At 41.9% G+C, this 26791-nt stretch overlaps 1 protein-coding gene across 6 annotated transcripts; it reads right to left on the reverse strand.

Annotated features, from left to right (window-relative positions):
- Positions 1–256: 256 nt before the first annotated feature.
- rc3h2 (ring finger and CCCH-type domains 2) lies at positions 257–26435 on the reverse strand. 6 transcript variants are annotated; one of them, XM_087172729.1, is made up of 20 exons: positions 25835–26435; positions 17179–17501; positions 16922–17039; positions 16075–16356; positions 15011–15186; positions 13239–13439; positions 12934–13066; positions 11660–11778; positions 10384–10496; positions 9664–9984; positions 8991–9193; positions 8556–8863; positions 8325–8471; positions 6782–6919; positions 5268–5432; positions 4862–5114; positions 4598–4682; positions 3705–3912; positions 3438–3601; positions 257–3303 (listed from the first exon to the last, which is right to left on the reverse strand). In XM_087172729.1, the coding sequence occupies exons 2-20, from the start codon at positions 17407–17409 to the stop codon at positions 3156–3158; spliced, it is 3513 nt and encodes a 1170-aa protein (XP_087028855.1). In that variant the 5' UTR covers positions 17410–17501; positions 25835–26435; the 3' UTR covers positions 257–3155. The 6 variants fall into 6 exon arrangements, with proteins under 6 accessions (XP_087028855.1, XP_087028856.1, XP_023257252.1 ...); XM_087172730.1 differs by having other exon boundaries at positions 8556–8866; positions 16075–16326; positions 25835–26434; XM_023401484.2 differs by having other exon boundaries at positions 8556–8866; positions 25835–26434.
- Positions 26436–26791: the final 356 nt, after the last annotated feature.

Here is a 26791-nt window from a genome sequence, read left to right on the forward strand (position 1 = left end):
GAGTGGGGGGGGCGGGCACCCCACTTGGAGTACACCTGCTGGCAGTGATGGGGTGGAAATTAGTGCAGTGCAATTAGCCACTACAGCAGTGCTCAATAGACACTTTTAAAGGAAACAGGGAGTATCACTTTGACATAAGTTCAATACTCACAATACTGTTTTTACATACAGTAGTGCCCAGCCCTTTCCCATGAGAGCTAGAATAGCAAAATCAATATTGATACTGAGAGGCAAAAGAAAACACTGGCAAAGTAAACACTGGCAAACATTATAATCATCGTTAACACTTTATCCCATTTTGCTCTGGGTGAAAGGATCAGTTATCAACAAGTGAAATTCAGGTAAATACTTCCACAGAATATTTAAAGTGATGAATATAGAAAAAGCCAAAGTACTAGCTGAGCAACTTAAGTCTTCCCTGAGCAATTCAGACAGACAAGGATCTAGCTTCCTCTAATGGAACAAAGTAGAATTACAAGAGAAGTGTCTTAACTCCTCCACTTGACTGAGCCTTTCCCTCCTCGCATAAGTGTACAGCTGAGGAATATGAAAAGCTATAGGAACATTGCAGGGATTGATTGTACTGTACTGTACACAACATGGCACTTAACGTTACATGACTTCAAAGCTGAAGTTGTAAACAGATGCAGAGCGACAGTGGGTAGCTGAGGCTAATTTCATGACTTGGAGCAGCTGAAATCCCTGCGCCAGCTCTTGCCTTTTACAGGTCAGAAATTAACACTACAAAACATTTCTCCAAAATGGTATTATCACATCCAAGTCACGCTGAATTGTTCAGCCCAGTTCTTCGTTTTCTCTACCCGCTTCTCTCAGCAGTAGGGTGGAAGATAAGACAGAAACCCCAAGAAGGTCACCAGTCCATCATTTCAGTGTTCGTTCTCTTCAAATTGTAACTCAAAAACCTTTCCTCATTTGTACAGCCATTCTGCCATCCTCTAAAATGGGATTTAAGATATAACTTGAGGGGAAGGATGCTGCTACTTGCCTCTTGTGGCGTTTTTGAGACAGTACAGTAGCTTAGGTGAGAGGAAAGCAAAGAGGGAACTTGAAAGACGCAAAAGATTAGTTAACCCTCCGTTTTTTCTTTCTACACAAATCTCATAAGATTTAGAGCGGGTGTAAACAAACTCAGTGGAGTCTCCATGACTTTAAATCCTGTGTATATAAGATGGGTTAATGTTTAATGCTAAGGTCTTTAAGACTAAACCACACATGACGAGATGCCTCATATCTATAAAAGGGAGTGAGGCAAGGCTGGTCTGTATGGAAATCACCCATACTGCACAAAATAACAGTGAAATAGACTTTGGTGGACTTTACTGACGACAGCACATCTGGTGGCCAGCAAACACAGAGAAACATCAGACAATGTGAATTAAAACATAAGAAACAAAACAAGAGTAACAAAGATCCTGATACAAAATACCCCGACGAACAACTTCACAGAAGTTAGCAATGCATAAAATAAAACGAACCAAAACTTTTTAAAATGTTAAACAAAGACACAGCATGAAGAAACACAAGAATTTGGTGTCCCTCACATTTTTGTAGGCCTCAGCTTGAGAAATCATGCATGACCTCTGACTATTGTTTACACAGTACGTGAATGTGACTGGGCTGGAAAAGCACAGAAAAAGCCATGGGCTTACAAAGATGTGACTTCCAGTGTTCGGTTTGTCGGATCACGGTTACGTGTAAGATCACGCCTCTGAAATGAGACAGGAGTCAGTCAGTGAGCGTGGACAAACGTCATTGTAGAGCCCAAGTTTTATACAACACCAAGGAGAGAAAGGCCACTGTATTGCATGTTTGTGTCTGCTATGTGTGGATGACAAGTTTGTGCGCACGTGTATTTTGTGCAGTTGTGTGTGTGTGTGTGTGTGTGTGTGTGTGTGTGTGAGAAAGAGAGAGAGAGCTGTGAGACTGTCCTCGCTTACAGTCGGCAGGGTTAAATGCCAGTACCACTAAGGGCACACAAAGATGAAACAGCAGTTTTTGAGGCTGACTGTGAGTGTATGTGGCTCGAACAGAAATCTATTAAATTATCTCCATCCACAGCTCAAGATACAATTTATTCACAGAAAGAATTGCTTTGTATTCTTTAGTTATGCAGACCGAGTCAACTGAGAAAATATGTTAGTATAGCTAGTATAATAGTTTACTTTGTTCATCCCTCGTGACTTTCGGCGATCAATGATCATTATCAGGTTCAGTTTATGACTGTGTCATTGTGCTCTGTAATCTTGTGACAGTTAAGGGAATTTGAAGGTCAACATTTAAATCATATGACTTATAAAGGACAGAGGCTTGTTTCACTATCAGTATAGTGAAGTCCTCTGTTTCCTGCAGTTTTTTCCTTTTTAATTTTATTGGAGCGTTGGAGCGCCCTACACATTTTTGCTCTCAGTATTATTACATCTATCTCTTTGATGTTTTAGGAAATACTTATGAAAATGTGTAATGCAGCAACACAAGAAAAGCTAGAAACTAAACCAATGGCTAAACAAATGCCTTAACATGTAGAGATATAGAAAGAAAAATAATTGGCAGATATCCGTAAGGTGGCAAAAAGTTTCAAAAGGGGATAAATAATGCCAGGTTTGTGTGAAGTTTTGTTTGGACAGCTATGTGGTGCTGGGTTATAAACCAGTGCTGTATCAAAGAAATCTTGAAAACTGAAAAAGTGGCATTTGTCAGCGGTGATGGACGACAACAAACTGGACGATGCAAAGTATAAACCTCAGGAGTTTATACATGTAGAGAGAGCAATCATGTGGCGAAGATGGTGTGAGATCTCCAGCCTTTCTCCTAAATGTGATTTAAACTGCAATCAAGGACAAGTTCAGCATCTACAGATCCTTATTAGGCATTAGAAGTGAAATCACTAAATTCTCTGTGGAGCTATATATTGGTGAAAATGACTACTTAGGAGGCAGGACAGTGCGTTTTCTCTTGCCCCTTGCGGCGTGGCGCAGCACAGACTGGTGACCCATATCTGTCAAGTTTTATTTAGGCATATGATTTACAAATATGAAGGCTGGAATTAAATGGTATTCCCTTTAACCAGGATCTGGTTGTGGGCTAGCAGCTCAGCGCTAGCATTGATACAGGTCACTGTCTGACTTTGTGTCCCCTTAGCTTCCATTGAGCAGCATCTCTGTCCCGGGCGTGTCTGGACAAGCCCGGGTGGAAGTGTCCCCCAGTCGAGAAGGTCCAGTCCGCAGCACCAGCTTGCCTACGCCCAGACCTCCTGAGACCAACCCTCCAGGAGACAGAGACTTCCTGGAAAACAGAGAGAAAGGAGGAAAGGAAAAAAGCAAAGAGGCAGGGAGGAAGAAAGAGTAAGACAAATCAAGTCCAATACAACTCAGATTGTGGTTCTATCCTGTTTGATAATGGTTACCATGGTAATTCACCTGAAGGCCATCTTTTTCAGCAGGTGAGCATCCATCTTTTCTGTCGAAGGACCCTCTGTTTGGGGGCGCTCCTCGACAGGGGATGAGATGAGGGGAGAGGAGCAGGGAGGTGGGAGGAGGTGGGAAGCATCCTGAGACTGTGGGGTAGCCAGGTCTAAAGACTCCTAGGAGACAGAGATGATAAAAAAAAAAAGAAAGATGAGAAGGGGGTTTGGTTGTGCTTTGATGTATTACATTTACACTTCAGTAATACATCATCACACCAACCTGAGACTTGATCTCCTGGTGGTCTGAATCCTCCATGTCCAGAGCGCACAGTTCCAGCTCAATGTCTCGGCCTGGGTCCGGTTCGCTCTCGGCCCGCTCCCGGTTCTGGCCGTAGGCGGTCTGGTGGGCCTGCAGATCGGAAACAATTTTCTCTCCGCTGCTTATTGAAGTGCGACGGCCACGCAACTCTGATGCACACAGCTGCTCACTGAAAACACACAGAGAAACAAACAAACACAAAGTTGCTCTCTAACTTTCAAAAAGTACAATGGAGAGAATGTAACAAAAAAAATGCAGTGATTTAGAGAACACTTAGTTTCTTAGTATCATTATCCCTGATATCAATAGAAAGAAAAAGATGAGGGTAAAATAAAATAAAACAACTACATGGTCACGATGCCTTACATTATGCATTAATGACCTGGTATTGGTAGACAAAATGTGGAATTAAAATACTACAATATTAATAACACAAATCGTGATAAAAAAAAGAATGTCAGTGTCTTGGAAAATATGTTAAAAGTTCATTAGAGACATGAATGCAGAGGGCTTTCCTGACTCCTTTTCGTGCCAGCCCAGTGGGTTTTTACCAACCAGCTAGCAGCTCTATTTTTAGTCTGACCACAGAGAGGAAATGACTGCTAAACAAAGAGCGAGGCGAGGGATGAGAGAGCAGGAAGGAGAGCGAATGTGTTAGGAACAATCACAAATGAACCCCTATGACAATATCCAATACTGCACGGCACGTATGGTTCAATTCAATATTCAATACTCAGTTCTTAGTTCTTTCCATGCGGGGTTTTTGTGTGCTTCCCCACAGTTCAACAACATTTAAGACCTGTAGTGAAATTAACTGCTAAAAACAGATTTCAGAGAAAACAAAGGCGTTGTACCTCTCTAGGAAACTGGAGTGGCTGGAGGAGTCTGATCCTCTGGAACTCCACCTGTAGTCACTGTGATCCAAGTGGGGGTTGTAATCTGTGATAGACAGACAAACAAATATGTAAACAATGCAGACAAAAAAAATCAAAGCAAAATTAACTTTAAAATAATAAGTATATAGAAATATAATGTATGGATGTATGCTATAAAGATAAGGGACAGCTCAACGGACTGTGCTTTGTTCCGTCCTTTCTCTCTCTTTTATCCCTCCTTACCTTTAAAGTTGATGGGTGTGGTGCTGGCACTGCTTTGGCAGGCTGTGGCTTGGACGGGGTCAGTGGTGTGGTAGCCCGTGCGTGACGCCCTGGATATGGCGCCCCACTTGGAGATAATGGGCCCCTCACTGAAGGGAATGATCGGGTCCTCGTCTTTCAAGCGGCGGTAGTGATCCAGTGAATGCAGCCACCGCTTCCCGACACTACTGCCACTGCTGACGCCACCACCCCCGCCTCCATTAATGTCTAACTCCTGCACGAGAAAACCAAGGGACGCCGTTCGAAAGAGAGCAAAGTCTTAAATACACCGAAAAACACAGTGATACTAAAGTGAAAAAGACAATTTGTCTTTGGGTGTGAGTCTGAGCGTCTGCGCCTCCCTGTGGGTGTGGAAAAAGAGTCTCACCGAGTGATCTGAGCAGGAGTGAGCCGAGGTGTGGGTGAGCGTTTCGGGCTCAAAGGGGCTGAGGCAGGGGCCGATGGTACCACAAGACCACGGAGAGTAGTGAGCTAAACTTTCCTCGCCTCTGAACCTGCAACCCACACACTGACCTCCGCTGCTCTCCACATGCTGAAAGAGAGAGAGAGAGAGAGAGACAATTAAAAATGACAATGAAACATATTCCTCTGCTTCCTCTGTGTGTGAGAGACTTGCTCCTGTTGCTAATTCTAGCTTGATCTGTCCCAGAGGTCGCAGGGATTACGAGGATTTGCGGATCTTTCTCGACTTTGGGGGCCTCTGAGGACAACAGCTGCAACTTTTGCCACCACTGACTTTCAGCCAAGCATTTGCTTTAAAGAGACAGACAGAGGGATGTAGCAAGTAAATTGCTCTCTTAATTGCAGCTATGTAATATTCATAAATATACAGTGATAGTTCAGGTGGCACAATGGCTCAGTGTTAGAACGTCCTGGGTTTGAATCCACGGGTTGGTTAGGACATTCCCTCTGTGGACTTTGCATGCTCTCCCCATCATGCTTACACGAGTGCATTTATACATTAGACAAAGCAGATCAGTGGAATTGGAGACTCTAAGTTGCCTGTAAGCATGAATGTGAGCCTGTCTGTCCATCCTGTGATAGACTTGTGACATCTCTAGAGGGCACTCTGCCTCTCACCAAATGTGAGCTAGGATTGGCTCCAGTCCCAGCAAAACCCTGCACAAAATAAGCAGGTATAGACAACAGATACATGGATGGACAATGTCACCAGTGAGTAAATGTGTTATGCATCGGGTTTGAGTTTAAGGAAGGTTCATACACCTCAAGTACCGGCACTGGTTTCTCATTAATTTGGATCTATGCTGTCGTGCCGATGCTGACATGCTGCCACTTCGCTGTCATCCCTGTGGCAAGCACCAGACATCATTAAATAGAAATAGCCAGTATTTTTGCCCATGGTCTTGTTTGCTTATGCTTGTTATGCAGAGGCATCCAAATTAAATTGAGTCCAGTAAACAAACACTTAAAAAGTCCTTGTGGTTTCTCTAATAAGAGCTTCATTTTAAAGTGGATATCGTCAGAAAAACATCTAACGTGCTGTTAAACAAAGCTTTACCCAGCTGAAAGCCTGAGTCACTGCTTGTTAAAGTCTCTCCTCTCGCTTTCTCTGATCCTCTCTCTCTCACACACACACCCACACATGCACATGCACACGCCACAACTGTGCATTGCTATGATATCTTCCTCCACAGTTGCTAAGCAACTATCTCTCACTTAAATAGCATTGGACACAGTGGAAACGCAAGCTTTTGGGATGGGAATTAAATCCAACATTTTTAAAAAATGGTAAAATACATAAGCAAATCATTACTCACAGTTTGATTTGGCTGCAGTGACAGCATTAATAAACTGATCATGGTGGCCTATAAAATCTCTTAATGAGTGGTACATATGTTTTATCGCTTATTTGCTTCCTACCTCCGTTCCAAAATCGATGGTGAAGATGGGGGAGGACTGTGAGGGTCTGTTGGTGTTGTGATGGTGGTGGTGATGAGCCCACTGTTCCTGCTTCCTTCTGAACAGATCCTCGTAGCCCAGAGGAACACGACCGTAATCCTGCCGAGGCAGTGTTGGAAAAGAGAGGAAACGTGAGGAAGGGAAAACAGATCATGATATTAACATCATCATATCAATATTATATTCATAGTACATTGATCAACAATTTAGCAATAATGCCATTAGGTATCTAACAGATAAGACTGAAACCATAAACTGATCATTACCATTCAGAATCAAATAGGACTACTGATAAAGCATTAATAACACAGAATGTTAGGTTTTCAGTTGTGTCTCAAAGGAATATGCAGATTTGGATCCAATCTTCCTCCATGGTTTAGGTGCTCTGATTGCATTTCATGTTTGTGCTGTGCAACACAACAACCCTCATACTTTAAGCTAAGCTGTTAAGTGTCTTATAAGCCCATATGGGCTGGGCACCAGAGGTGCAGGACACTCAAATAAACGATCAATCCTGTTATTGTGTCCCGCTATATTGTATACTGTACATGCACATGGTGGAAAATTGCACAGCATTGCATTGCAAAATGTGTGTGTTAATGCTTGTTGGCTCCTGCACAACTGAGAGATCTTTTTATTGGGTGCTGGCTTAAGTCTCGGGGTTCAAGTCTTGCCACAAATCTCTATGAATTATTCTTTGATGACACATTTTTAATTAAAGAAGCTTTTCAACATTGTTGTTTTTTTACCATTATATTATATTATATTATATTATTGAAACAATTGCTGTCCACAATTGAAATGTGTTGATGGCGTCTTTAGTATTGCAGCAGCCATACTGGTAATGCTATATGATGATGTGAGAAACAGAGAAGTGAGTGGGGGAGGCAGATACATATTTGGATGAGAAGTGGGAGGACAACAGAGGAGGGTGAAGCTACATACTGCAGCTCTGTTGCTGGCAGTGGAGGTAGAGGTGAAATGACATGTGGGTGTAAAAAGAGAAACTGAAGGAAAGGAAATGCTGCAGAAAAGAAAGCAGCGATAAATCTCTTCAGTGTAAGAGAGACCAACATCAATACCCAAGAGATGTTTCATGACATCAAGAAATGAAACACAAAGGAAATATTTCTAATATTACCCTTAGCTGAGAGCATTATCTTTTAATTGTTGCATGGCTCAGAGTGGATTATCCCTTTTATAGTATGCCCACTTATCAATAATTAAAATAAATGGTCTTTTTTTAAAGCCTTACTCACTTTAAATAGATACTGCGTTGGCACTGCTACTGTCAACGTTGGAATAAACGTCACTAAAACAAGTGGGAGAAGCTGTAGCCGAGTAAAAGCCAGTTAGCACAGTTTTTATTCTATTATGTGTCTTAAACTAAATCAGTGACGCGGACGGTATATATCGCACGTGTGTTGTTATCTGAAAATAAATTCCTCCAGCCAGTCGGAAGTGAGCACTGGACGTGGTGTAAGATGTGTATTATTTCACTGACCCTGTGTAGCCCTGCACGGTGTTCAGCTCCAGAGCAGTAGTTGCTGTCTAGAGAGTTGAATCTCTCCCTGAGTGGAGGCTGGTAGACAGAGGAGTGCAGCACCTCTGGAGGCAGTGAGTTACTCCGGGCATCCTCTCTGTGGTACAGCTGTAACAGCAGTTGTGATTGTTATCAATAAAGTTGCAAAATGATTTAATTATATAGTAAGATGATAATTAACTGAAGGCTCACCTGAGGCCTCCATACTCTCCTGCTGTCATACAGGGGAGCATAAACCCCATGAGCAGGAGCCAGGGGCCCATACTGAGGCTGCCCCGGGTGGGGATGGAAGGCAGGACCCATCCGATCTCTAGGTGGGTGTGGTGGGTACCCAGAGGAAGAGGACGAAGGTGGGTGTGGCGTCTGAGGATCACTGGGGTAGGAAGTTGGTGGAGGGCCGATGGAGGGTGGCAGCGAGGATTCTGGGACGTTGGACGATCGGAGGAAGCGAGCCATGCATGGTTTGTGAGGAGGATGAAGAGTAGATGGGTAGTAAGAACCTGCTGGAGAGGTGAAAGTGAGAGGAGGAAAGAAGAAGGAGAGAAAAGAAGAGCGCATTCATTTACATTTTCCAAAGACAGCAACTCATTTTCTTAATTCTGATTTTTATTGAAAAACTTGACTCACAGGTTGGTTGATAATGGCCTGTGTCATAAGCAGAGTGGGCATCCTGATAGTACAGCTCGGATGCCTGTGAAGGATGTGGTGCACGCAGCATGAACCCGCCATGTTTGGGTATAGGAGCACCACTATCGCCCCGTCCAACTGTGGTCAAGGGAGACGACGCTGAGGAGTGGCTGACTGGAGTCCTGGGAGGAGAGATGGGCTTCCTGAAGGACAGAATGACAATAGACAGAGAGAGAAAGAACAGAGGCTGACTTTGAGATACAAAAGGTCAAACCTTTCCAACAGCATGTAAATGTTGGTGAGGGATTATTTCTCTTCCAAATCATATGCAAATGTGCAGTGTGCACAAATCCACACATTTGGGTGACTTGTAAATGTGGATTTGACTAGATTCATTCAAATGTAAATGAAAGAAAACCAAATTGTTTTGACACTGAAATAATCATGTGAAATGCAGCTGTTGTTATATCTAACGCTGAAAAAAATACCTACACTAAGGGTTTGGAACCATGCATGTAAATACACATTTATATATAGTTTATTTTTATATTGTGCATTAACTTATTGTCCATTGTTTAATTATTTATTTAGACAAATTTGTGCTAAACTGTAAGTAATATTAGGCTTGTCACATGGCTTAATGCCAACAACAGATGCGGATGAATAATCTTACTGTTCTATTGACCCCGACGCAGTTCTGCTGGCGCCAGATAGCCCGTTGGACCCATTAGCCCCACTGGATCCATTTGGCACCGCTCTCTTCATTTCCTCTATCATGTCAGCCCCTCTGGAGATAAGCTGGGGGTGAGTCAGGCCAGGAACCCCCTCCGTCATGGAGGCTCCGTTCTCCCCTGTGCCTTTGAGCCCCTGCCCCACCCCTGCAGACACATCTGTGTGGATGCTGCCCTCCATGGTGAAGGTTTTGCCCATGACCCCGGGTGCTAATGGAAACGCCCGGCCCACACTGCTGCTCTTCTTGTTCCTCAGTCTAAATCTGAGGAGAGAGAGAGAATTAAGGATAATGAGTAAATTCAATACAACTGGGAAGGATTAGGGATGAGTGTGTGCGTGCATACACATGTAGCCTTAGTATTGCAATATTATTGTCACAGTGGACCTCTTGTGAATAAATATATGATTAGATTGAAAAGATTAAAATCTAATTAAAAAGGAGGTTGGGAGAGGCTCTGTAGTGCGGTTACATAAAGATAAAAAAATAACAACATAAAATAACACTGTTGGATAAGCAGACTTCTCTCAAACGTATTTATAATATTATAGAGTAATCTTTTTTTATCTAATTGTAAAGGGACATTTGGATAATCTGAGTGTTTTTTTTTCTATAATAAAGAGAAAACACAGTCTTTCTGAGGTTATGTGAGGGCCCACTCACTTCTCCAGCTCATCCTGTGTGTGTGCGAATGTACAGTTGGTTCCTCGGGGACAGCCTCCCTGCTGACGAAGGTCTCGGCACATGCTGGTCTTATACTTGCTGTTGGCCTGAGGCTGGAAAACACACACAGATACAATACAAATTAAATGTAAAATTAAACAGACACATCACACCTTCTGTTCTTCCAAAGTACACAAGCATTTTATTGCTTTTTCCAGCACAACAGTGTCATGTGATTTTTATTTGCATAGTTAATATTCAAATATTATTGAAATAGTGAGATGAATCAACATACAACTCTTAGTTTGAAGTTGGAAGTTGTGGTAGATTATAATAGTAACAATCAGTTAAAAGTTAGTTAGTGTTTGTTACTGTTCACTCTTTATAGTGTATCCAAGGTGATTCCATTATTTATTTGCAGACTGTTACAGTGTCAGCTAAAAGGAAACTTGTCACAGGTCAAAGTCCACAAACAGGGATGGATAGACTACAAAGGAGAGCTGCCAAGCCTCATTAATCTAAAAACATTATCGTATAGTACAAATCATGCATCCAAACACAACATATTCAAAAATTGTTATTGTGTGTTCAGCCATCTTTCCCTTATTTTCTAACGTGGGGAAAAGTAAAAAGAAATGGAAAACACAGAGGTGGATACATGAGGGCAGTGAACTTGTGGTTGCTCTGCAGGGTTGTACACCGGTCGGAAAATATAAAACCACTTTGCCTGAAATTTTAAATTGTTATTTTTTATTTCCTTGCTGAAAGAGCTGAAGGCTTATCCTCCTCAGCCCTGGGGTGAAGTTCATTCTCTATTCACTCCACTAATCTACAGTATGCACTGTTAGAGACCAGTTTCAGCCTTCACAGATGCATTATCCGCAAATTGTTAAATTATTTCAATACTGTTGTATCAGTTAAATAATTGATAGTTAAGAGCCATTAGCGCACAGAAGCTTTAAACAATAACTGTTCGTGGCTAGAGACATTTTCATGCCCTCTTAACTATCTTGGATGCAACAGACAGGAGGAACAAAGTGTGCTGCAGGACCCTGAACAGCTTATCCTCCATGCTGATGGCCTTACACTGTGTCTGGAGGCAGCAGCAGCACAATTCCTCTTCCCCGGCTTGTCTGTCTGTACTATACTGCACTTTTCCATCATGCAAATATTATGTCTATGATCTCTCACATTTTCTGCAATTCATCTCATTTTTTCCAGTGTATCAGATAATGTACATTACTATTAACAATCTCATCCTTTCACATCAGTATACCTGAGGAGTGTCGTGGCTCTTCTTGCTGAAGTTCTGTATGAATTCCACCAGTCCATGAACCACCAACTTCACAGCCAGCATCACACTTTCCAGCTCCTCCCATGATGGCGCTGGGGCATCTGCATACAGATCAACAATGCTGTCTGTTTAGCAGAGCATCTTATCAAGTCCACCAAGTGACAAACCTTGAAAGCATCCGGCACGTGACTCTGAAAATACTGAAAGAACTAAAGGGATCATTGAGATTAAACATCCTCCTTTTTCCATCTATCTCCACTACACAGTATGCTAACTACAAATGACACCCAAAGAAATGAAACATGTCTTTATTGGGGTTCCCTGTATTAATAAAGGCTAAAATAACAAAAGACTACAGTGAGGCTACAGCTTTGTGAGGCTAAACTTAGGCACAGAGGTGCTTTGAGCTAAATGCTAAGATCAGCGTGCTAACATGCTGACAATGACAATTTAGCATGCATTTGATAATTAGGACTAGACACTATGTGCGGCTGATGCTTATGTGATTTCCATTAGTTTTGCAGGTATTAGGTCATAAACCAAACTACTGACCAAATTAAAACTTTTATCTTACGACAGGGCTACAAGAAAAGGGACCACATTTCATGGCAATCCATCTAGTAGATGGAGAAATTAAAATTTTGACCTAATGATGTAGATGAAAAGTCTTGGGAGTTATTACAATGTCGAATGCCTGTACCAGATGTTCGTGCAATCCATCCAATAGTTGTGGACGGTCTGACATCGCCTTCCTTGAGCCACATCACTAGCATTGCTAAAAATGTATTGCATTGTTTCCAAACAATTCCTGTTGAGCAGCACTGCAGGGGGGCGCAACATCTGTGGCTTACAAAATAACTGTTTGTGTAAATACACATAACACAACAATTTCAAATGAGGCAGAATGATATAATGTCATGACGCCTGAGGCACTTGGTTGTTTCATGACAATATAATATCCAAGTTTAGCAGGGAACAACAATACAGAGCAGACTTCTGCATGTCAAACACATCACACACCCTGCTTAGTCACTGTGCATTGCTTAATAAATGTGTAACACACAAGATGAATCAGTACTTTTAATCTTCTGCTTTGCGCTTGCTAATTGCATTTTGATATGCGAGTGCCACAGCTTGCCTATTTTCTTCGAATCTCAATCTCATTTATTTTTGTGGAACTGGACAAACCCTTTATTCTGAGTAAGTGTTCATCATTCAGACTTATTCATCCACATGAATGCTGTTAAAGAAGGTACCTGGATTGTGGTCTATGTTGGCTAGTAGTTCCAGGTGCGGTCTAAGGCTTGTGAGGTTGGCCGGGTCTCCTGTCCTCTGCAGGACGATTGTCAGCTCCTGAACGCTCTTTGCAAACGACTCTGGAGACTGCAACTGTGGCAGAGGATAGAAGAGGAGAGTCAGTCTTTGAAAAAAAAAAAACAACATTTATTTCTCCTGTGCCTCTGTTCTCTAAAGGTTTGTTATAGTTACCATTTGAAATTTTAAAAGTGATTTCTATCAATACTCGATGGTGAAACTAATATGGCAAGTGTAACAACAGTACCTTATCAATGATGGACTGCATATGTGACTTGTGGACCAGGTCTCCGTACAGCAGAGAAGACCACTGCTCAGGTGAGATCCGTAAGCCCGCCTCCATGGCGATGTGGACAATCTGGGCATCGTGTTCTCTCCTGAGAGCCTCATATGTGCGAAACTCTTCCTTCAGCTGCATCAGCGAAGAGTCCTCATCACGCTTAGTCACCTGAGAGGGAGGAAAGGACAGATGATGGAGGGAGACAGGATAAGACAGAGGGTGAATTGAGAGGAAGGTGAGTGAGGAAAGAGACAAGGAAGAAAAAAAAGGATGAATGTATTAGATGGTTATTGTATTTTGTTGTCTCTGATACAGAGGAAATGGAAGAATAATCACCCCAAAATTTTACTTCACTCACTATTGAATATACTACTGTATTAGTATACACCTGGCACTTACAACTTAGTGAGCTGCAGCTGATAATTTTAAATTTTGGCTTCTCACCCAGAAAGAACATTTAGATTTTTTAAAGTATTCTATATCTATTAGCATAATTATCAAATGTTTGAATGCAGAGCCATAATTTATGTTTGTATGGGCAGGCAAAATCTGAGTTATTGTTTTACCTAAATTAATATGTTTCTTAACTTGTTTGGAGCAGTTTCATGTATGTTACGTTCAGGTATGTTAGGGTGACTTATTCCTTAATAATAAATCATATTTTGGTCTGGGAGGTCCCAAGTACCACGAGTCATACTTGTGATTTTCTGATTAACTGTAACAGAATCTACCTACCGGTTTCAGTTTATCTGTATGAGGTGTCTTCAGACTAATGAACTCAAATTCAGATCAGACAAAGGGATTCTCCCCTCTTCAGAATCTGCCCTATGAGTAATCATCACAAGACACCCGCACACTTACAAACAGCTACCACTGAGACAGTCAAAATAACAATTGAACAGAGTCGGATTTCATTATTATCAAAGCTCTTGCTGCTCTCCACCCTTGAGAAAAACACTGTTCCTGCACTTTCATCTATCTTTCTTTGCATCTCTGTGCTGTCTGGCCCTGTCCTGCAAGGCAGGGCAACAAGGGCAAATATAGACTGCTGTTACATCACAAGCAGATAGCTGGCATTTCTGCCCTACCAGCGATGTCTGTCATCAGATAACAGGCACAGAAATATACCCACACACACAAAATATATCAGCAGAAGCACGTATCCTTATTACAAGTATGACTTTTATGCAATATTAGCTGTTGGTATCAGTATTTAGGGAGCGATAATATATAACTTTAATGTCAGATTGGGTCATATTAATGTGAGGAACAATCTGCAGTTGAAAGGGGGTTTCCAAAGCTCACTTAGACACTGTTTAATTTTGAGAAAATTGTGTTTTTTGTTTATTCTAATTTGGTAGTTCACTTCATGGAAAATATTACACTTAGCTGCCAACAATGATAGTTTTGGAAAACACCTCTACAACTGATTACATAAAAAAATATTAAATTGAAGAACTGTCTCTGGGGTAAAGAAATATGTACTGGTAAATGAGGATCTATTTAAATACCCTTCATTTAATCAGGTCATTTATTATGGCTTGGGTTCTTGGGACACCAGCAAACTGAGGTTCTTTTGTTCAGTTTGACACAGACTACTTTCAAAGAGCTAGCTTTTAATTTTTTATAAATGGAGCTGTTAATAGTGTAGCTTGCTCACATGTTCTTGTATGTGCACATATTTGTGGGTTTGTTGTGTATCCATGTGCATGTGCTCATTCATGTTCCCTGTTCAGTACCTTGAAGCAGGAGGCCCTGTAGAGCAGCTGCACCACGTGGCCTATGCTGGTTTTGGAGGCCTGGGGGAACCGAGCCTCAAGCTTCTGCACTACAAACAAAACCAACACCTTCCTGGACAGAGCTGAGCCGTCCTCCAGAGCCAGTAAAACCAGCTTCAGTGCATCTTCTTGCATAGCTGATGAGGAAGAGTTAGAGGGGGATGTAGGGACAGAGCGAACAGAAGGAGGTTGGGATGGTGGGAGGAAGCAAGACAGAGACAAAGAGTGATGTGAAAAGAGAATCAGGGAAAAATATTCAGCTCAAATACATTCAGTCACAGGTGAGCATGCATATGCATGCCAACACTCCAAACAATGCATATTTAAATTTTCTCCACTGATCAAACCAAGGCTTTTTCTAGCACTTAGAACCAGGTGTCCTCAGACTTTTGAATGAACTCATTCTGTTATCATGATGAGAAACAGTTTCTCAGTCAGAATCTGCCCTATGAGTAATCATCACAGGACACCAGGCACCAACACCAGCAGTCAGTTTGATGAGGCAATCTAAAATGGCAATTTTTTGACACGAGTCCATTCAACTGAAAGGCAATTTATTAAACTCCCATTTTGGATGTTTAACAGTCAAGTAACACGCTCACTGTAATCACATTTTGTAATGAGTGATATTATCTTAGAAAAAGCTCCAGAATTGAGATTAACCAAGCTGAAAAGGGTGAATTATTTATAAAAATTATACTTATACAAACAAGATGTTCTCAAAACTTTGCGTGGCTCATTTTACAGGTCACAAAAAGCTTAAGGTGAGTAAAGTAGTCCACAGCAGCCTTCATTACTTTTAAACCTAAATGATAGTTTTAAATGTCTTGTTGATGATATTTACAAGACAAGATCCAAAAGCTTAATCCTTATGCATCATTATGCAAGTCTCACTGACAGTTATGAAACAATGAAATTTGTTGAATCAGTCTAAAATGTCATTAGTTACATTCATGTCTTACACATGACATGTATAACGTTGCCTCACAGATTTATGCGTTCCTCTGTTTGGCATTCGCACTCACCAGGTCCCAGGAACTGGCATCCACGCGCCCTCACAGCTGCCCAGAGGTTGGCAGAGAGCTGCTGGGGGTTCTGGTGCTGCAGAATGAGCTCTGTTACCGTTCGTTCCCCCAGCGACCGGCCCGCCCGCACCGCCCGCACACGGCCCTCCTCCTCCACCAGCTGGCAGTTCACCAAGGTCACCAGCTTCCTCTGCATGGGCCGACTGAGCACGCTCGGACTCAGGGTCGCCACCCCTGCAGTAGGTGATAGCTCTGTGGTAAAAGAGTGTATCTGTGGAGCTTCTTCACAATGAGAACATATACTTTAGTTATTGGCCATATTCAATTGGATTAAACAATGAAACAAAGAAACTTTATCCTCCAACCCAAAAAGAAGAGTGGAGCAGATAGGTCTATTATGACACGCTCTGTCTGTGGATTTAAAGGCCTCTTCTTGGAAGGGATGAGCCTTAGAGCTTCTTCTTACATCTAACCTCACCACCAAATCATCCTTCTTTTTTGTCATTTATGCGTGTCAATTGTCCAAATGATGTTATTAACCAAGAATGATGAATGCTACCATGGCACCGTCACCCAGAATTGGCTGCACTAAGAACCGGAACTACCAGTCAGTTTTAGTAAAGTTAACATTTCTTATCTGGTTACGCAGAGAGTTGAATTTTCCATCAGTACTGTAAAAGTATAGAAGCTTTCAGGCGTCATGACAAGTGTGAGAAGCATGAATGCCAAGTTACACAGGCAGCTCAGCTGCAGCCCCCTCACATTACATACCAAGAGCTTAATTCGCTTTCGCAAATGTCCACAGATCTCAAATTCTTACGTGCACACACAAACACGCACACACTACCTTTTGCTCCGCTGATAGGTTTTAAGAAGAGAGCCAGCTCTTCTACACACACCCTGCAGACCTCATAGTGCTCCACCTCTGCCGCACTACTCAGGCTCACGGGCTGCACATCTGGAACCTAAGGCGCACAGATCATAGCACACACAAGAACACAAGACATTTAAACACACAGACAGGGGACAAAAGTTTGAGTTTTTCTCACTGTGACCCTCTCAATTGACCCATGCATAAACACATGTCCACTCTTCCTGACTCACCTGAGCTCCAACCAGCTGCAGCAGGGCACAGTTGACCGGCAGCATGTCGATATCCGTGCTGATTGGTGTCTGATCAAAGGGGCAGGCTTTGCGGTGCAGTTTGTGTAGGCAGGTCTTACACACCGTGTGGGAGCAGCCCAGGCTGATGGGCTGGTGGCCGCTGCTGTCAAACTCATTGTAGCAGATGGGACAGGACAGGAACTCTGTCCACTGGGCTGCCTGCACTGGCATTCTGCCACCACACCACTGAGGGAGGCGTCGCCAAGCTCAGGGGGAATGCATGTCAACGAGCCCCGACAACAGCACCTGCTCGCCGACGGTGACTGTGAGAGACAGGACATAATGATGTATAGTAATTGAATTGTCAATAGTTGTTTTCCTGTGAAACACCCATATCTGGATGCTGGTAATATAAACAAATAATCAATGAGAATATGATAAAACACAGCTGTAATAATTTAATATGGAAATATATGAATCTTTAAATCACTGTACATTAATAGACACTTAAAATGTTCTTATAGCTGCTTATAATATACTGCTTACTTGGGGTTGGAGTTAATTAGTGATAGTTTTTGTGCACTGACCAGCATGAAAAATACTGTAGAAAAAAAACACCATATGGCATTACTCAACACTATAAGAACATAATCCTATTGTGCTTGCCATCACAATAATATAACCTCCACAATAGCTAGTACAGCATAAATGAAAAGCGTTACACTCCTTTTGTACTTTGTAATAGGACTGAACAATATGCGAAAGTCATAGTGCAATTATATTGGCAGATATTGCGATTGTGATACGAGTCACGATTTCAGTTGGATAGGTAATCTTTGCATTTTCACTGAGAAAAAAAAAAAGGTTGTTGTGATTTTTGTTGGGTCCTGTACCAAACAAGGATGTTCACTTACGTCTGATCATACAGTTGAATCAACAACTGTCTAAAACTATTTTATTACAAACTAAACATTATAATCTTATCATTATAATATACTGCAGGACTGTTGTATTAGTAGCAGTACTAGTAGTAGTTAGCTAGTTACTTTAGCTTAGCAATTAGCATTGGCTTCTCTCTCTCTCTCTCTTGCTCGATGTGTCTTGGATCAACAGATGAACCTTTTCGTCAGAGTGTGGTGTTGTTGTAACTTCACTGTACAGGATTGTGATGTTTATTACAACTTCAGCGACGTCTGCTGTCTAACCGTCACCACACAACTCCACTTGCCAACCGCAGCTGCTCAGCGTGATAGGCTACTACTCGTGAAGTCTAACCAATCGGATGCTGCAGTGGGTGGGTCATCATTCCAGACCACAGGGTGGAGACTATAGAAAGGGACAAGTGTTTGCATTACAGCCAAAGTAGCGCATTTTAAATTGGTTATAGGTAAAAAAAAAATTCCAATAATCAGAAAAATGCTGAATATTGCATCCGATAATCATTCAATCCCTAGGGTCCAACAGTTGAAGGAGCAGCATTAATATTATTACTCTTTGAGCACACAGGCAGTCTTCAGTCTCGTTCATTATAAAAGTCATACATTTATTAATTCTCTATAAAATAAGAAGTGGCCACAATCTCAACCCATGTTGCATTAACAGGAAATACATAAAGACCTTTCTGTGAACACAATTTGTACTGTATCAAGTCCAAGTCTATAAATATATATATATATGTACACAGAATTAGCCTAATGTTGCTATGCTGAACTCTAATAACTGAAATATTATGATAAACTGATTCTACCCTCCTAACAGTAAGAAGAAAAACTAAATTAATTTAATTACACTAAATCCATAACAAATATAGGACAGCAATCCAGCTGTTTGAGCACAGTTTTGTTTTCTACATCAACAGAGTAATATATGTTGTAAGAGCACAAAAGGAAAAAGATCATTTAAGAACAGGGGTGGAGACGAATTATCTCCCATAGAGCCCAAAAATTAAACTCCAGGAATGCGTACTGAGCAATAATTTGAGAGCAAAATCAGTCAGACGGAATCATCTTAGCTTCCAATTTTACTCTTTAAAACATATCCTCTTCTTCTGTCTAATAAAGGCTGAGCTCATGTTGAATCATAACAATAGTGCATGAGTAAATCATTGCACAGACTGTTGATAAACACAGACAGTATCTGCAGATTGAGACAGATGAGGCTGAATAATACCAACTTTCTGTTTGTAGGCCAAAATCTCTGTTTATGTCAAATGTTCCAAAACATCTTTTACAACCGACTCTCATTCAGTTTATTTGCTGGGGACAGTCCAGAGGACTGTATTAAACCAGACACAATGCTAAAATACATGATCCAGAGAAATGAAAATAAAAAATATACCCCACCACCACCAAAAAGTAAACTTCTAAATGGATGGAAGGAATTAGGATAAATAAATATTCTGTAGACACTCATTTTAGTTTTACTTTCTATATTTTGACAAAGCTAACACTGCATTTAAATCAAATCCTTTATTTAGCACAGATTTTTTGAACTGACCAACATGCTAGGAAATTTGAGTTAATGGCAAACCTAAACTTTAATAACAGATTATTTATATATTTGGGCTCTCAGTATAATCTTTAAACACATCATTCCCTGCTAGGGGAAACATTTGAAGGTGATTCTTGTCAAGAGGGGGGAGAGACTCATGCTTCAACTGACCCACACCTCCACACCAAAGCACATGAATGCATGATTCATATTTTGGTAACGGTGTTATGTTCTAGTATTGTGTCTTAAAGCCTCAGAAATTCAAAGAACTGCAGAGCCTACTGAGAAGCGAAGTGAAGTAGTCATCAGATCTAAATGAGCCCCCTTTACAAACCTACAGCTTTGCCTGTTGATATCTGCAGCTTTAAAACCATCCTGCTTATGGGTGATGAACCCACAATAACAACACCACTCACATATAATATAAGAGTTATGATGATTCATGATTCATGCTTTCGTTTGATTGTATACTTTCTGAATTCTGTTGAATTCTAGTCACTCTTACTCAAATATTCCACTCTGTACAGTTTTTGAAAACATGCCATACCAGGAAATGTGCCTCCTGTTACGTAATGGTACAGTACAATAGGGTATTTTGTTACTCTTTCTGTGACCTCCTGTATGCTGTTTCATGTATCATCCCATTAACTGAAAGCAAAATCTTACATAAATACAGGCCAACTTAAAAAAAAAAAAAAAAGAACATCACTACCCTTTTGACTCAATAATGCAAAGTGTTTTGGACACAGCGTGCAGACAGCCAGCACCTGTTGCTTTCAGAGCCTGTTGCATCTGTTCAAACTGCTCACCAGACATAACAGCAGGTACCCTCAGAGAGCAGGTGCCACAAAAAAGCTTGGAAATTATCTATGGAAATGGGGTTAGAGATACAGTAAAATAATGCCCACACACATACACACACACACCCACAGGGAAAGAGAGAGCGAGAAAGAAGTAAAAAAAGAGAGAATAACTGAGATTAGAGAGGACAAATCACCTAGCTTAACTGATTTGAAAATATGCTGCAGCCAATGTGAGAGCTTGTGCATCCTATATCCCCTACATGTGCACAGAACCCAACCTGTTAACAACAAGATGTATATTTAGGATATTTGTCAAATCACTACAGTGTATGTCTGTGTCCCATGAAAAAACCATGCTACTCGTCTGGAACAATACCAACCCAAGATAAAGACCACCACCCCACCCCACCCCCACTACGTTTTGGAAGAACTGTCTGAGCCTGAAAAACAAACTTATATGGAAAAATAACTTACAACAGTCTCTTTACAACATGAACGCGTTAGAAGAGAAGGTCCAATGGAAAGAGAAAGAGGAACTATCCGCATTACGCACGCCACATTAAACTACAAATATACCGTCATTCATCACAGAATTTATTTTAATATCCACCGTATCATATGTATAAATATATGTATATATATAGCCTATCTATGGCGACCTGCCAATTATTACACCAGTTCTACGCACCTTCCAAACTGCCCGCTGCACGCGGTGCCAGCGTCGCCTCCTCGGCCGCGTGGACACCTCCGCTCTGTCCCCGTGGGTCATATTTCCTTCCGCGAGGAGCCCAAATATAACACCAATTACAGCTATTGTAGCCCACAAAGTGCTGAACCACCGTGTGAGGAAGAGTGGGAGGGGATGGGAGGGTGGGGGGTATGGGCAAAGATGGTGGGGATTTCTTATCTTGGCTCGGGAGCCTGGATAAAACTCCCCTTTTTCTCTGTAAGCTTGAAGATCAGGGAGTGGTGCAAACTCTAGGGGCAACTGTTAACCGTGATTCACTTGCTGTAGTCACGTTGACGGCCACCTGTTCCCGCTCTGAGCAACTGCTACATCCTGTTCAACAGAGAGTCCCTGGCAGAATATGAGAAGCCTGGCCTTAGCTCGCGCTCTACCACTGCCTGTCTGTCTCTGTGCAGAAATTATTCCTGCACACACACACACACACACACACACACACACACAGTGGGCCTTCACTACCCTTAACACTGCCACATCGCAGTAAGATTAAAATATGCATTAACACCCCACATGACATGGGGACTATGGAATATGATGGTACACAAAACTTCCAGTAATTGCATGAATGGATCATTACTCATGTGCATAAGCATGCAACATGCAGGCACACACAAGAGAAGCCCCCACAGTCATGAATAAGTCCAGTCTTGTGACAGGGAAAGGTGGGTGTGCTGTATTATTACAGCAGACCTCAACTTCCTCATCAGGCTCTTCTCCCTAGCTGATTATTTTAAAATGAGGAAATCGACCTTTGAGCTCTGTTTTCATTCTCTCTGACTTGTTTGTGCCTGCAGTTGGGTACCTAGAGCGCATTACTCCATGCTTTGAAGTGAAGGGAAACTTGAGGATGTGCCATTTTAAACACACCCCAGCATCAAGACAGACGCATCACATTACACGTCCAATTTTAAGAGCAAAATATCCCTCAAATTGTTGAAAGAAGGCTTTGTAGACCTTAGCAATGATTGGCTGTACTGGCCTGTTGAGCCACCCACTCTACTGAGCGGAGGATGAGAAGTACATTGTGTCTTTACAGCCAACAGTTGGCGAGCTATCATCTGGCTCAGGACAGTGAGTCCTCGCTTGGCCCCCGTCTGAGTGGGGGAGGGCATCTGGAGTTTCCTTTGGCATGTCTCAGACAGAAAGAGAAAGAAAGAAATTGTTTTGAGAGTGTTCTCCAGAACTTTGAGGTACGAGATGTTTTTCACATTTCAGGCCGTCCTCACTTTTCAACGGTCTTTATCGTTTGGACTTAGGTTTAGGTTTATGATTGGGTTAAAATTAGGTTAACTTAAGGGTAAAGGTTGATGTTCTCACATTGCCAGATCTTCCCACCATGTTTGAGCAGCGCCAGCGAATGAAAAAGGTCAGGTAGAAAAAAAACAGGTAGAATTAATCTGGTATGCAGCTGACAAAAAACAGTTGTTTCACATGATGCTTTAAAGGAAACATAAGGACGTAACTGTGCTCAGCCTACCAGAGCGCTTACAAAATATCATTCCACAGGTGAAATATTTTTGATCTTTCACATGGCTTCAGCATTGTGAATGATACAAGATTTTACCTCAGTATTCAGGCATTATGTAGCTTGTTAGCTTGAGCCTTTGTTGTGAATGTTTCTCATAAAAACATGGACTTTGAAAACTGCAGCTGAAAGGGAGCACGGAAGGAAGCAGAATACAGCAGTCGGCCAATGGGAGGCTTATCAAAGCGGTACACACCCACTAGACATGAAGGATCAGGTTATAGTTTGAGTAAGAGCTAAGGTTGTGCATGTAATGATAGAGGGATGTGGTTGTTTTGACCTAATGTGAGTGTGAGTGTGAGTGTGAGTGCATGTGTGTGTGTGTGTGTGTGTGTGTGTGTGTGTGTGTGTGTGTGTGTGTGTGTGTGTGTGTGTGTGTGTGTGTGGTGTTTTCTCTGTGCATCCTTGGGGGCATTAGTCTCTGATTGTGCTGTGCCATGACATTTAACTGTCACTTTGTAACTCCTACTCAACAATTTCTGTCAGCCCAGTAGAGTGAGGTGACACAGTTACCTCTAATGTACCCCAGTATCTGCAGAGAGACACATCAGGGACTAATGTAAAGTACTAATTGTATGCCATTTCATGTAAAGTATTAGGATTTTAAGCCAAACAATGCCAGTTTATACAAAATTAGAAACTTAATAAGCTGTTTGAAGTATTTGACAAAGTGACGAGATAGATTAGCTGTGACAGCTACAGACTTGGAGCTTCTTCATTGCGTCTAAGACGCACACCATATAAATGCAAAATCTCAGGGAGCTGTTTTTTCTTCCTCCTCTTTTTCTCCCTCCATGTTTCCTGCCAATCTCGACAACAAACTGTCATCTAAAGGTGAGAAAATATCAAAAAGTCATCTAAAAGTAAAAGAATTGGCCAGTTGGTAGAGCCACAACAACCAGTAGCAGAGATAAAGAAGGAGCTGTCTCATTGTGGTTGAATTAGCGTTGCGTCATCTGATGGATGAACACTCATGCCCATATCATCCCCAGAAACTGTTCTGTTACACATGAACACACAGAGGTGCACACGAAAAAGAGATCATAAATGGATACATGGACATACACACTACACACACATACACTCACACACCACCATGGAGCATGAGGTGAAGTAATATGAGCACTGCCGACTCCTTCTCACCGTCACTGAGACCCCCGAATTAGAACATTCCATGAAGCAAGTGTGTGTGTGTGTGTGTGTGTGTGTGTGTGGGAGAGAGAGACAGATAGAGAGAGAGAGAGAGAGAGAGACGGGTTGGTGTCTTCACCTGAGACGCAGATAATACACAAAAACTTTTGAATAACTGAGTTACTATTACTGAAGACACTAATCAGTACAAAACAATGACCACAGTAAATTCTGCATTCTGCAAGACAGTATTACTGCTGTAGTTCACTCACTTTATGAAGCACACACACACACACACACACACACACACACACACACACACACACACATACACACTGTTTTAATGAGCCAGCTTTGTTTATGACAACTCACTTTGCTTCACTTTCATAAATGTGCTAAAGACCTTTTAAACCCCCCACCCCCAACTACAGTACATCTGCATGACCCACGCAGCCCCCTCAGCAACATGCAGTACAATCTGAATTTTAACATAAACCCAACTGCACAGCCTTCTGGGAACAACATAGTGGGGTTTCAGCACAACACTGAAACTTCACACCCACCACATTGCTGAAAAAAAACAAAACCCTGAAATACTTAACTGTCAGTTTAAAGTCATACAAGCTAAGAAGAACAAACAGTAAATTGAGCCCGAGTCTTACAATGTTGATAACAAAGTGCAACGAATTAAATAAGATTGTGTTTATATGAACAAAAACTCTAAGCTTCCTATTTTCTGTTGGGTTGGGAAGCAGCACTTCTCGACTGTAAAGTGAAAACAATGCCTGTCAACTCAGTGTGCACATAAATGATGAAGAGAAAGTTAAACTTTAACACTAAGAACTGACGAAGCTTGTTAATCTCTTGACAGACTCTCAACAGGCACACAAACACCAGTAAACAGCACGCTGGGAAGTGTATAGATAACAAAATGAACAAGCAGAAATGACATAACATCACATCACACACCTTCATACACATCATTTAGAATTTAGTTTTTCTATAGACACGAGTTTCAATGGTGGCAAAGTAGGTATTTTCCTGTGATATTTGCAATGTGCTGCTCCATAATTTATTACAGGATTACTACAGTGGTTTCACCATGTCTGCTCACTTGTTTTTGAGTGTACAGTAGGGATATGTGGGTCTGAGAGATTATTTATTCATAATGCCTGTCATCACAGTGTGTGGGGGTAGTGTCTGGATGGGAGGCAGGGCAAACATATAGCTCAGATGCTGCTATATTATACAACATATATACATTAAAGGCCTGTGAGATGCGTCTGCAGTAACAGGAGCTATATGCAGTCTTAGAGAACCATCAGTTTGTTACAGCCTTCGATAATATTGTCAGAATATCAGGTTGCTTCCAGTTGCAAATCAGCAGGTTATAGAGTAACCTCCGTCATGACAGGCTGCTGCATACTTAAACTTTATGATGACAGTGCTGCATTTCAGGCTGAAGGCTACAGTAAATAATATGCAACACCTGAGCTAAAACTACCCAGCTTTCAGCTCAGGAATCACTTTAAGTGATGTTGCTCTATGAATTTGCACAAATTCCTATCACCATGCTTGGGAAGTAGCACCAACCAGTCTCCACCATTACAGCAGCATATCTACAGTTTCATGCTGCATTTAGAGCATTCAATGAGTGCCTCAACTCTTTCTAAAATCAACCCTGGTTTGCATTGGCAACTGACTATAAGATACGGGCCCATAATTTCAATACAACCTGCTTCTTGTAATATTCCATCAGCACCAGTTCCAGAAATTGGTGATGAGCTGGGAGCTGAATAGTTCCAGGGGTATATATAATTTCTGAAATCTGTAGGTGCTAAAGGATCTCTGATCTTCAGCGGAGGAAAACAAAAACAAGTAAACGGGCTTTGCACACATCAAACAAAATCTCAATTAGAGGTGCAGGAGAAAGTAGCGCGCACCTCTGGATAAGTCACTTACCTCACGCACTATACCAGAGCACCAGGATAAACATATTCATAGACATCCACAGGAGCGCATCAAAATAATGATAATAAAAAAAACAATCTTCATCAGATGCAAAACAACCGCAGCAGCCAGCCCAGGGAGACAGTTCTTGATGCGAGAGCGATTTGGCACTGCATCTCAGAGCATTAGACACAGGTCCCTTGGTCCAGTTTTGATCCTCTGCCCCCCTTTAGTACGTGATGGACACGTTCAACTCAGGTACAGCGAGCCACACACCCTCAGCTTGACAAACCGGGGCTGAGAGGAGATGGTTGTATCGCTCCGCCGGTGATGGTGCCTGAACTGCGCCTCGCACTCACCACCGGGATGCACAGGCAGAGAGCTGCTGCACGGCTACGCATCATCCATACTTCGGCCCCGGTGACGCGGTTTTGTTAGCTCGATCCGACGATTTAACAAAAATGGCTTGTAGGTAATTGTCAGAGGAGCAGCGCAGGGCACTATTTTAATAGCGAGCAAGGATAAAAAAGATGTAAAGGGGCAAGCCGGAACAAGCCGCTTTTCGAGGCGTGGGCTGTCTGGTTTTAAAGGAACAGACCGAGAGGCAGAACAGCAGCAGCAGCAGTAGCAGAGGATGCGCTTCGACAAGTGCGCGTGTCGAGAGGAAGTTCACACACTGACAAACTCATGTAGTTCCCGCTCGCTTTATTGTCGCTCTGCGTTTAGAGAAGTGAAGTAGCAGAAAAAACATGCCTCAGCACAGGGTGCCTTCCCCACCTCTGTTTACTCTCCCGTAACCAAAGCATATAACGTGTCTAAAAAAATATTTTGAATTGACTTAAATTAAATTTGAATTATTAGGCTATTATTACATTTAAAGTAAGTGAATATATTCAAATCCAATAATCCAGTTGCCTTTCATTTATTGCTGTTTGTAGTGCTTGTAGTGGTCAATAAAACAATGGACTA

Source organism: Seriola lalandi, unplaced genomic scaffold (genome assembly GCF_002814215.2).
Source record: "Seriola lalandi dorsalis isolate HSWRI2012SDOR001 ecotype SW California unplaced genomic scaffold, Sedor1 jcf7180002053686, whole genome shotgun sequence".
Taxonomy (NCBI): domain Eukaryota; kingdom Metazoa; phylum Chordata; class Actinopteri; order Carangiformes; family Carangidae; genus Seriola; species Seriola lalandi.

What these genes read in the sequence shown, in the direction of transcription:
- rc3h2 (XM_023401484.2), bottom strand. Translation starts at nt 17,409, where the DNA reads ATGCCAGTGCAGGCAGCCCAGTGGACAGAGTTCCTGTCCTGTCCCATC. An exon ending in ATGCCAGTTCCTGGGACCTG is followed by an intron (nt 15,187 to 16,074) that starts GTGAGTGCGAAT and finishes CTTCCTCATCAG; the next exon opens with CTATGCAAGAAGATGCACTG. An exon ending in ACCGTGCAGGGCTACACAGG is followed by an intron (nt 6,920 to 8,324) that starts GTCAGTGAAATA and finishes CTGCCTCGGCAG; the next exon opens with GATTACGGTCGTGTTCCTCT.